The sequence below is a fragment of the Empidonax traillii genome, unplaced genomic scaffold (assembly GCF_003031625.1).
Source record: "Empidonax traillii isolate 1590-97213 ecotype Southwest subspecies unplaced genomic scaffold, ASM303162v1 scaffold1079:size189651, whole genome shotgun sequence".
NCBI classification, from domain to species: Eukaryota; Metazoa; Chordata; class Aves; order Passeriformes; family Tyrannidae; genus Empidonax; species Empidonax traillii.
The window spans coordinates 63,381-74,271 of NW_020956272.1; the positions used below are offsets into that span (position 1 = coordinate 63,381).

The following is a 10,891-nucleotide window of genomic DNA, read 5'->3' on the forward strand; positions in this document are numbered from 1 at the left end:
CGCCGAGCCGTGGCTGGGGGACGGGAGTGTCCTGCCAGGGGACACGGGCGCCCGGCCAGGGAACAGAGGCATCCGACCGCCTCCCTGACCCCCTGGGGCTCCCTTGAGCTGCAGCAGCCCCCCCGCAGCAGGATGGGGGCCCCCAGCTGCAGCCTGATCGTCCTCCTCAGCTCCATCACCCCGTGTGCCTGGAGGGGTGCAGGCCTGGTGCCACCACAGAGGGGTCCGTGCCCTGCTTTGGGCGCCTCGTGGGGTCACTGCGCCCCATCTGCCTCTTTGGAAGTATCACAGTGTGCCCCCTCCTCAAAGGGGATGACTCTGGGATGTCCCCAAAGCCATTCCAGGCTCCCCAGGAGACCCCAATAATCCAGGGACAGCAAAGCCTTGGCCCCATCCCTGGGTGCTGACACCCTACAGACAACAAGCCTGCAATGTCAGGGGGCCGGGGTGGCCCCTTCCCGTGCCTCTGGCTGGGGAGGAAGCTGGGGCTGGCTGCAGGTCAGTCCCTGCCTTTCCTGGCTGCCTCTTGCCAAGAAATTCACTCCTGGATCGTCTTGGAGCACGGCACTGGGCCCAGCACTGCAGAGGCCAGCACCTCCCTGCCCCGACCACACCGGCCCCACTGCCCCCAGAGCTGCCCCAGCCTGCTGGGACGGGGGGCTCCGGGTCACCCCACCTGGGTGTGGGGCTTTTCCACAGCTCTATGAGGTGGGGATGGGGTCCTGGGACCTGCTCCCTCCCCCAGCGTGGCTGGGGGTGGTGGCAAAGGCAGGGTAGGCGTGTGTGCCAGCCTCCCGCAATCACATGGGCCCAAGGTGCCCTGGCAGGACTTTGTCCCCCCCTCTGCTTCCTCTGCCCCACGTGTGCCAGAGGCTGCCACTCCCCGGAGAGAGGACGCACGTGAGGGGGGACGCCAGGGTCGGAGGGACACGGGGAGCCGTGACCCCGCGGTGCCAGCTGGCTGCATCCCGCCCCAGCCACGCTTGGCAGGCGGAGCACGGCCCCGGGCGGGGGGTGAGGGGGTGCTCCAAACACTTGGATTGTCGCCGGTCCCGCCTCCACACACCAGCCCTTATCAGCTGGCGGGGGGACAGCGCTGTCACGGGGATGGGAAGGGGCCAGCTGTTCCCGCAGCACCCCACAGCGTCCCGCGGGCTGCCAGGGGGCTGGCGGAGGAACAAGGACAGGGAGCAGCGGTCTGGGATGTCCTTTGTGCCAGTGGCTTTGCTTTTGTTCCCGAGGGTCTTGGGGAATTTGTGAGTCACTGCGGATTCCTCTCCGTCCAGTCATGGAGCAAGTGTGCTTGGAGACGGTCGGACTCTGGGCTGGACGCAGTTCCTTCCTGTGGTGCTCCAGCCCCAGCGCTGCCCAAGGACACATTTACAGGAAAAGGCCTTTCCAAGAGCTCTGGACGTGCAGATGGTGCTGGGGGGGAGGGAGATCCCTGCAGGACCCTCGTTCGGGCACCCAGAGCCCCCTGGGGTCCCGAGGAGCCGGCAGCCCTCGTTCCCAGTGGGATTTGGTGCTCCCCGTGCGTGGACACGAGGGGTGAAGCACACCCTGAGCGCGGCACCCGCCCCAGGGCTCAGCCAGGAGTCCTCCACCCACGGCCACGCAGGGAACCCCGCTCCCCCCGCGGTGCTCCCGTCCTGGCTGCCATGAGGCATCTTCGAGGAATCCCTTGGCAGCCCTGGGTGATGCTCCCGGCGGGGCAGGGACACCAGGAGCCCCGGCGTGGGCGGCTGGAGCCCCGCAGCAGGTGCTGGTGCTGAGGAGGGAACCAAAGCCTGGTGGGGTGGCCAAGACCCCCGGTCCCCGAGCACAGGGCTGGGTGCTGGCAGCGGGGGACACGAGGCTGGCTCCGAGTGACACCGACTCCATGCCCTGGGCTGTGATGGGGTGCCCCTGTCTCGCTTATATCCAGCTTCCCGCTGGAAGGGGGAGGCACGCAGCCCCCTCCTCTCTCTTCCCCTTCTCTCCACACACCTCGCCCCGGAATGGGGAAATCCCCCACGATGGATCCCCGGGAACCCCCTGGAAGGAGCAGGGAGTGCTGGAAGGGCAGCCTAGACGCCGCATTTTGCGAGGGCACCGGCGGGGAGGGGCAGGGGGGGGTGAGCACAGGGAGAGGGGGGATCAGGATCCGGGGAGAGCCCGGCCCCGCGGGCACGGAGAAGGTGTCGTCGAGGACCCCGGGCGGGGGGCGACAAGTCAGGGGCTCTGTCACCCGTCCCGCCGGGAGCCCCGGGCCCGACCCCCGCCCCGCTGCGCTCCGCCCCGGCCGGTCGCGGCTGCCCCGGCGCCTCCCCCGGCGCCCCCCCGGCCCGGGGCGCGGTTATAAGGAGCGGCGGCGGCGGAGCCGGAGCGGAGCGGCGGGCGCGGCAGGTACGGGACCAGGCGGGGACGTTGGGGACGCGGGTGGGAGGAGGAGGAGGAGGAGGGGGGGGGTCCCTACCCCATAAATTCCGCGCGAGACCCTGGCATCGGATCCCCCACCCCTCTCGCGGGGAATCCCCCGCGTCGGGCGCGGCAGGTACGGCCCCGGGGGATGGAAATGGGACGGGACCAGGCGGGAGCGGGTCCTTCCCAGTGCCGGATTGCCCTGCTCCCGCCTCTTTCAGGGTCCTCATCGCCCCGCTCGGCCCCGTGGGCTGAGACCTGGGAGCTCATCGCACTGCCCGCGGTGGGAACTGGGATTGGGGTTGGGAACGGGAGCCGGGCAGCCCCCCCTCGGGTGTCCTGAGGAGCCCCATCCCGCGGGGTTTTTGCTCTTGGAGCAGGTGGTTGAGGTGCGGGCGGGCACGGGGCCCCTCAGATGCCCAGGAGTGGGCAGCTGAGGGCAGACCGTGTTTTGGGGGTTGTGGGAACCCTGAGCTGTGCGATCTCAAGGGGAGTTACAAAACCCGAATGTTTTGAGCGTCCTGGGGGAGGGCAGGGCGGGGACTGGGGAGGGAAGGTGACCCAGCGGGACGGGTGGGTGCAGAGTGCAGGACCCCCGTGCCCTCAGTGCCCTCCCTCTGCAGCGGTGCCGGCGTGGGGACATGCCCGGGGACATGCGCCCGCTGCGGGCCCTGCTGTGCCTCTGGCTGGTGGCCCGGGCAGCCCTGGGCTCCCGGGTCCGCACCCGCCGGGAGCTGGGCCCCGGCTTGTACCAGAACGGGGTCTACGACGCCGGGGGGTCCTACTGCCAGCGGGGGGACGTCTGCTGCCGCGGCCGCGACGACGCCTGCACGGTGCCCTACCACGACACCCTCTGCTACTGCGACCTCTTCTGCAACCGCACCGTCTCCGACTGCTGCCCCGACTTCTGGGAATACTGCCTGGGCATCCCGGCCCCCTTCCCCAAAGCTCAAGGTGAGGCGTGCCCGGCCCAGGCGGGTAGGGGGCTGTGGGGGGGTGCCGGGGGGCCAGGCCTGGGGTGCCCCGTGTGCTGTGTGATGCTGCTGGTGCTTCGTGGAGCGATGGATGCGGCACCTCATGGTCCTGCTCCTGCTGCAGAACCGCTCCAGACCCCTCGGAGCTGCAGGAGCTCACACAGAGTGTCCAGGATGGGAATGGGCTCCCACAAAAACAGGGCTGGGAACAGTCTGTGACCCCTCAGCCTGTTCCCACAGCAGCACGTGCCTGTGGGGCAGAGCAGGGAGGTGAGGGGGACTCTATCCCAGCCTGCCCGGTCACGTCTGGGGCAGGCGGATGCTGGCCCTGATTTAACCCTCCCTGCAGCTGGGGCAGGCAGGGCTGCCGGGGGCAAGAAGGGGGCACATGCAGCCCCCCCACACACACAGCACAAGGCTTTCTCAGAAGTCCCTGCAGAGCAGAGCCAGCTCCCGGGCACAACCAGCCCCTTTATCATGTTTCCCACCAGGCTGTGCACAGTTAACCCTCCCGGCACCCTGCTCCCACCCTGCGCCGTGGGGCACGAGCTGACCCCCACCACGGGTTTGGGGGTGCCTGGCTTCAAGAACCACACTTATTTTCCCCTTGGTATGTACCCCCTGGAACGTGGGGGTGCCGGCACGACCGCTGGCACATCCAGGCACTCACTGGGGCTCTCCCCTCTCCCACCCAGGCTGTGCCCGTGCCGGACACAACTATCCCACCGGAGCTACGTACCGGGAGAACTGCAACCTGTGGTGAGTGAGGGGCTCTGTGCTCCCCGTGCCACCTGCCTGGGGGAAGGTGCCAGGTTCCTGTGAGACCCACTGGCATGGCACGGGCGTGCTTCCCGCTCGGAGGAAGGCACCGGGGTCCCGTGGGGTCCCGCAATCAGTGGGGCTCGGAGCAGTGCGGGGCCCGAGCTGGGTGGTGGGGGAGCTGGTGCCAAACGCCTTTGTTCTGGCATTTTCGGAGCCAAGAGCCCAGGGCCTTGAGCCGCTCCCAAGTTCCAGCACATGCCTGCGTGGGAGCCCTCGCTCCGCTCCGGTGGGATAACGCACAGCTGGGCCGGCCACGGGCTCCTGACGCGCTGCCCGCCAGGTTTTGGCCACGCTGGTCCGAGCCTGGCTTGCCCGAGCCTGACGGGATGTGCCGGCGGTTCCGTGCCAGTGGCCAGAGTCCGGCTCTGCCGCCTTCTCAGGAGCCCCAGGAGCTCGCTGCCTGAGCGGCGTGGGGTTTATCTGGGAACGCTGGAATTGCTGGAATCCGGAGGTGGGGGATAGGGGAACCTGCAGGCGCAGAGCTGCCTGCAGACGAGGAGCGAACCCGGCGGGGCGATGCGGTAGATAAGGGCAATCAAAGGCTGCGTCTGGGGCGTGTGCAGGGCAGGAGCACGTGTGGGAGCATGTGTGTGCAGGCGTGTGCTGGGCTGCAGGTGAAAAGCCAGCCCGGCCCTCCCCGAAGCTCTGGGTGCTGCCTGGTGTTTCTTCGGGATCGTGGTGTGGTGGCAGCGTGGGGCTGGAGGGGCTCCCTGAGCCCCGGGAGAAGGCCAAGGTGGGATGGTCCCGGCTGCTGGGGGGGCATCTCTGACCCCCCAGTGCTCAGGGGGGATGAGGCTCTTCTTTCAAACCCTCTTCCCACGCAGTTGGCGTCTGGAGAGCAGGAATTTTTGCAGCCCTTCACCCCAACCCCTGTCCCTGCCGGGTCCCACGGGATCTGGGGGTGCTGGCAGGGGGCAGACCCCATGCTGGGGTGAAACAGAGGGGGCTGCAGTGGGCACCCAGCTGGTGGCACCCTGAGGTGCTCCCATGGGAGTTCCCAAGGGTCACCACCCAGCAGCAGGAGCACTCTGGGATGGGGATGGAGGCAGAGCTGGGGTACAGGTGCTGCAGGCGGGACTGGGATTGGGGTGTCTGGCGGGACAGGGCTCTGGCCTCGCACAGCTCCATAAAAGGGAAGAGTGAGCCGGGATCTGGGCAGGAGGGAACATGCCAAGCATTGCTCACTGCACGGGGGGAGCACAGCCCGGGGCTCCCCAGGGGACCCGGCAAACCCCCCAGCCCCCCCGTCCTGGGTCTCCCCGTGAGTGCCACAGGGCAAACCTGGCCACAGTGTCTCACTCAGGGGGGCATCCAGCCCCGACCCCCCTCCCCGGGCTGGCGTCCAAGCCCCTCTCTGATGTCTGGAGCCCTGGCAGCTTTTCAACTGATTTTCTGTCCCATGCCCTGTCTGCCCTCTGGGCTCCAGTGGGGGCTGGGGCAGCAGGGAACAACCCCTAGGGCCACCCAGAGGGCTGCCCACGCCTCTTAGTCCAATCTCACCCTGCTCTGAGGTGCCAAGCTGTGCTGACCCCAGCCCTTGGCGCAGAAGAAGCCCTGGCCCTAACTGGCTGCCCACGATGGCAGGGGGTGCCCAGCTTGGCAGGGGCAGCACCCACCTGGGGTCACCCTGGGGACACTGTCCCTCCAGTGCTGACTGTCCCCTCTGCAGCACCTGCGGCCCTGGGGGGCAGTGGCAGTGTGAGGACCATGCCTGCCTGATGGATGGGGACCTGATCGACGCCGTCAACAGGGGCAATTACGGGTAAGGACCTGGCCCCGGGAGGATGGGGAGGGGACACTCCACCCCTCAGTGCTTTTTGGGGTGCCCTTGACCTGTGCCCCTTCCTCCCATGCAGCTGGAGAGCCGCCAACTACAGCCAGTTCTGGGGCATGACCCTGGAGGACGGGATCCGGCACCGCCTGGGCACCTTCCGGCCCTCTCCCACCGTCATGAACATGAACGAGATGCACGTGAGTCCCTGGATGGGGGAACCGAGGCACATCCCTGCCCATCCCACGGCTGGGCCCGGTGATTCCCCATCCCCTTGGCTGCTGATGTCCCCGCAGCGTCCCCAGCCCTGGGAAGGGGCCGTGGCGGGTGGGTGCCGCGGGCAGCCCTGGTGTTTGGAGACAGCGGCTCAGCAAATTCCCCGGGACAATCCCCGGGCTGCCAGTGTTGTTTTTTCCCCCTCTCCTCCGTGCCGGTTTCCCATCGGAAAGCCGGCCCTGGAGCTGCTGAGTCGGCAGAGCCGGCTGCGCCAGCGCTTTGCCAGTGGGGTGCCTCTGCCTGCACCCAAAACTGCCCCCACTCAGGGTGGGCATCACCCGTGGGTGCTGGCTGAGCGAGCATCACACACGGTGCACACCCAGCGCCGCCGTCTTGAGCCCGAGTTTAATTTTAGAGGCGCTTCCTGCGCTGGATAAGCCGGGTGTTGTGGCCGTGTCCTCCCCAGGAAGGCTGAGCCGCGCTCGGCCGGGGCGGGGGCACCGTCCCCCCCTCCGGAGCGGAAAGGCTGGGCCGGAGTCAGCGGCCAGAGGCCACAATGGGGGGCTGAGTCACCCAGGGCCGTGCACTTGTGGTGGGCACCAAGGCCCTCGCTGGGCTCTGAGACAGGACACTTGATGTGCTGCTGTACGAGGAGCTGCTGGGGCTGTGGAGCCCTAATTTAGGGAAAATCGAGGGATCTGGCTCCTCTGGGACAAGGAGGCAGCCAAATCCCTATCCTGATGTCCTTATCCTGATGTCCCTATCCCCAGTGTGGGGCTGGTGTCCTTGATGTCCGCAGCAGGGCTGGGGTGGGGGACACTGATGCTGGTTGGGGATCCCTGCTCAGAGGATGCCCTGGGAGGGCTGGGATGGCAGGGGGAGGAGCGGGGGTCCCTCTGGAATGAGCCCCCCATCGACTCTGCTCCGCAGATGAACATGGACTCCAACGAGGTGCTGCCACGACACTTCGATGCCGCCGCCAAGTGGCCCGGGATGATCCACGGGCCCCTGGACCAGGGGAACTGCGCCGGGTCCTGGGCCTTCTCCACAGCAGGTGAGGGGGATGGGGTGGGATGGGGGGACTGGGGACTAAACCTGCTGCTGGGGAGCAGAGCAGGGCCCGGGGAGCAGCTGCCTCAGCCTGTCCCCACACTCTCTCCTAGCCGTGGCCTCGGATCGAATCTCCATCCACTCCATGGGACACATGACCCCCGCCCTGTCCCCACAAAACCTGCTGTCCTGCGACACCCGAAACCAGCGGGGCTGCAGTGGGGGGAGGCTGGATGGGGCCTGGTGGTACCTCCGCAGGAGAGGGTGAGTGGGGATGGGATGGGATGGGATGGGATGGGATGGGATGGGATGGGATGGGATTGGGTTTTGGGATGTGCATAGGAGTGGGGGTCAGGGTGAAGGGTGGACCCATCCTCATGCCCTTACCCCTGTCCCAGGGTGGTGACAGATGAGTGCTACCCCTTCACGAGCCAGCAGAGCCAGCCGGGCCCGCAGCCCTGCATGATGCACAGCCGCTCCACGGGCCGGGGCAAGCGGCAGGCGACGGCGCGGTGCCCCAACCCCCGCACCCACTCCAACGAGATCTACCAGTCCACACCCCCCTACCGCCTCTCCTCCAGCGTGAGTGCCCCGGGCGGGGCAGGAGCCCTTTGCTGTGGGGAGCGGGAAGGGGCTGGGCTCGCCCTGCTTTGCCTGGGACGGCCAAGTTTGGGAATGAAGTTGGGAAAACCCCTCTGCTGATCCCCCGGGGGAAGCGGCTCCCCCACCCGCCGTCTCCACGACGCCCACCCGTGGCGGTGTTTGCACTGCCTGGGGGTGGGGAGGGCGGTGCCAGGGGGGTCCCGGCCCCGGTCCCACCCGACCCTGTGCTTGCAGGAGAAGGAGATCATGAAGGAGCTGCTGGAGAACGGCCCCGTGCAAGGTAGGGGGGTTACCCCAACTGCGCACCCCAAAACTGGGAGCCGCACTGGTTTGGAGGGGGGGTGAGATGGGGGGGAAAAAACCTCTCTCCCTGGGGTGGGGGGCTGGTGTGGGAGCCAGGATCCCTCCCAACTCTCTCTCTGCTCCGTACTCGTCTGTGTGCCAAGGCACTGCCATGATCTCTCAGCCCCTGTGCCCGTCACGCTGCCCACCCCAGCGGGCACTGGTTGCTCATTAACTCCTGAGATTTAATCACCGTCTGGGCAGTTGGTTTTGTTTAACTTTATAGGGGGGTTTTTTTGTTGTTTTAAACCTCCTCTGAGCCGTTACATTGCCCAGGAGAGGATCTGGTTTCCCTTGTGTCCCCAGTGGTGCCTCTGTCCTTCGCCCTGAGGGATATGGAGCCTCGGGAGCTCATCCCTTGGGCCAGGGACAGTGTCCCCAAACCCTCTCCCCCTTCCCACAGCCATCCTGGAGGTGCACGAGGATTTCTTCATGTACAAGAGTGGGATCTATCGGCACACACCGGTGGCCGAGGGGAAGGGGCCAAAGCACCAGAGACACGGGACCCACTCAGTCAAAATCACTGGGTAGGTGGGGGTGGCATGGGGGGCTCGAGGGGGGGACTCAAGGGGTGCAAACAGGTTTAGTCTGGGTGGGAAAAGTGTCCTTGTTGGGTGTCCCCTTCCCTGGTGCAGGGGGAGGAAGCAGAGAAGGGAAAGAGGGTGCCACAGACACAGGTTTGGGATGCTCAGCACCCTCAAAGGAGGGAGGAGGGTTGGAGGTGCAGACCCCGAGGGGGGAAGCAGGGCTGGCTGCCCTGTGCTGGCGTTTCCTTCCTCCTCCCGTGGCTAAATATACCTGCCTGCATTCCGGGAGAGGATGGAAATACCTCGGCCTGGCCCTGGGGACCTGCCGGGGTCAGGAAGCGAGCAGGGTCAGCACAGCAACCCGCTGCCACGGGGCTGGGAGGGGGGATCCCACAGTCTGGGGGTGCCTGGGGACCCCCCTCACCATCCTCTCCTGCTGCAGGTGGGGAGAAGAGCAGCTGCCTGATGGCCAGACCCAAAAATACTGGGTGAGTGTTCCCTGTGAGTTTATGGGGGGGTGGGGGGTGGCTCAGTCAGGGGGTGCCGCTGCTTCCCCGTGCACAGGTGGGATCCAGTTTGGGAATGGTGGGGGGGGTTCAGTGGGCTGAGACACATCCCCTACCCCCTCTGCAGACGGCGGCCAACTCGTGGGGCACGGCGTGGGGCGAGGACGGCCACTTCCGCATCGCCCGTGGCGTCAACGAGTGCGAGGTGGAGACCTTCGTGGTGGGGGTCTGGGGCCGGGTCAGCATGGAGGACATGCCCCACAAGTGATCCCCCCCCACTGCCCACGGCCCTCCCGCCCCGGGGGCCCCCCAGCCCCGCCCGTGTCCTCGTCCCCAGCACCGCAGCCCCTCCGTCCCCTCCTGGGCGGGTGGGACCCCCCGCTCTGAGGCCGGGCAGGGGGCTGGCACCGTCCCCCGGGTCCCCTCGGCGGGGGCTGCGGGTCCCTGCCGTGCTGACACAGCGGCTGGGTGCAGTGGGGCGTGCGTAGGGGGTGCCCCCGGGGGCTGCTCCCGTATCCCGTGGGATTTACCCGCTAATCCCCCCGCCCCGGGCTCGGCTGGGCTGCGGTGCCGGCGGGGGGCTCTTCAAAGGCAGCTGCACCCACCCACCCCCCCGCTGGCGCTGGTGGCTTCCCCTCCCTTCTCCCAGTGGATGGGGAGCAGTGGGACCCCCATGTTCCTGCCCCTCCATCCCTCCCCCTGCCCAGGCTCAGCCAGGCAGCCCTGGCAGGGAGGGAGGGAGGTGTAGAATAACCCAGCTTGGGGTGGGGGGGGGTGTCCTCTGAGCCCCCAGGGCTGGCTGTTGCCAGGTTGGGGTCCCCACCATCCCCCCCCAGCCCGTCCCTATGGTGCTATGGACCCTGCCACCCCCTTGGGGACAGCGGGGACAGGGGAGGGCTCAGCCCCGTCCTGGTGGGGCCACAACTAGGGGCCACGCAGCAGCACAGCCCGTGACCACCACCCTCCCCACCACCACCGCCCCGTCCCCCCAACACAAGGGCTGTACTTTTAAGAATTTTTCTTTGTATTTATTTTGCTTTTTATTATTTGTAAATAAACTTAACGCCTCCGAAGCCGGGGCGCCGACTCGGTGCTTGGGGGAAGGGGACACGTGGCCCCGCTCAGCCCCAAGGGCCCCATCCGGGGGGGGGTCAGGGTGGCCCCGGGAAGGGCTGTGGGGTGAGATAAGGCCCCGCTCATTGTGCTCCTTCCGGCCTCGAGGCCCCGGCGGCCGCGGCCAGCGCTGGACACGCCGCGGGCACGCGCAGCCACTCGGGCCACCGGGCTGCCACCACGGCCAGGGGGGTCACCACGGCCAGCTGGGCCACCAGGGCCGCGTGTGGCACCACGGACAGGTGTGACACCACGGACAGGTGTGACACTGCAGCTGCCACCAGGGCCGGGAATGCCACCACGCCCAGGGGGTGCTGCCAAAAACGGATCTGCCAAGTGTGCCACCGTCCAGATGAGTGGCTGGAGGCAGGTGTGCCACCACAGCAAGATGTGCCAGCTCACAGAGAGGCATCACTAAATGTGTGTGTGTGTATATATGTATGTGTATACCTGCGGGGAGCCCGTTTGTGTGCACGTATACATGTACAGAACACACACACACATATAAATCCATATATTTTTATACAGAGGGGGTGCGTGTTACTCTGTATATGCACATATACACAC

The 10,891-nt window shown here is 67.1% G+C and overlaps 1 protein-coding gene across 1 annotated transcript; it reads left to right on the forward strand.

Moving 5' to 3' along the window:
* Positions 1–3,026: 3,026 nt before the first annotated feature.
* On the forward strand, positions 3,027–10,280 carry TINAGL1 (tubulointerstitial nephritis antigen like 1). The gene is made up of 11 exons (XM_027904722.1): positions 3,027–3,354; positions 4,070–4,133; positions 5,866–5,958; positions 6,053–6,167; positions 7,114–7,237; positions 7,347–7,497; positions 7,632–7,815; positions 8,071–8,116; positions 8,582–8,705; positions 9,148–9,193; positions 9,339–10,280. Exons 1-11 carry the CDS (start codon positions 3,042–3,044, stop codon positions 9,477–9,479), a joined length of 1,401 nt encoding a protein of 466 aa, XP_027760523.1. The 5' UTR covers positions 3,027–3,041; the 3' UTR covers positions 9,480–10,280.
* The last annotated feature ends 611 nt before the right edge of the window (positions 10,281–10,891 follow it).

Bases quoted from the DNA above. Each gene is read 5' to 3' on its own strand.
- TINAGL1 (XM_027904722.1), top strand. From the start codon at position 3,042: ATGCCCGGGGACATGCGCCCGCTGCGGGCCCTGCTGTGCCTCTGGCTG. The intron at 7,498-7,631 runs GTGAGTGGGGAT...CCCCTGTCCCAG, and splicing joins TGGTACCTCCGCAGGAGAGG to GGTGGTGACAGATGAGTGCT. The intron at 7,816-8,070 runs GTGAGTGCCCCG...CTGTGCTTGCAG, and splicing joins CCTACCGCCTCTCCTCCAGC to GAGAAGGAGATCATGAAGGA.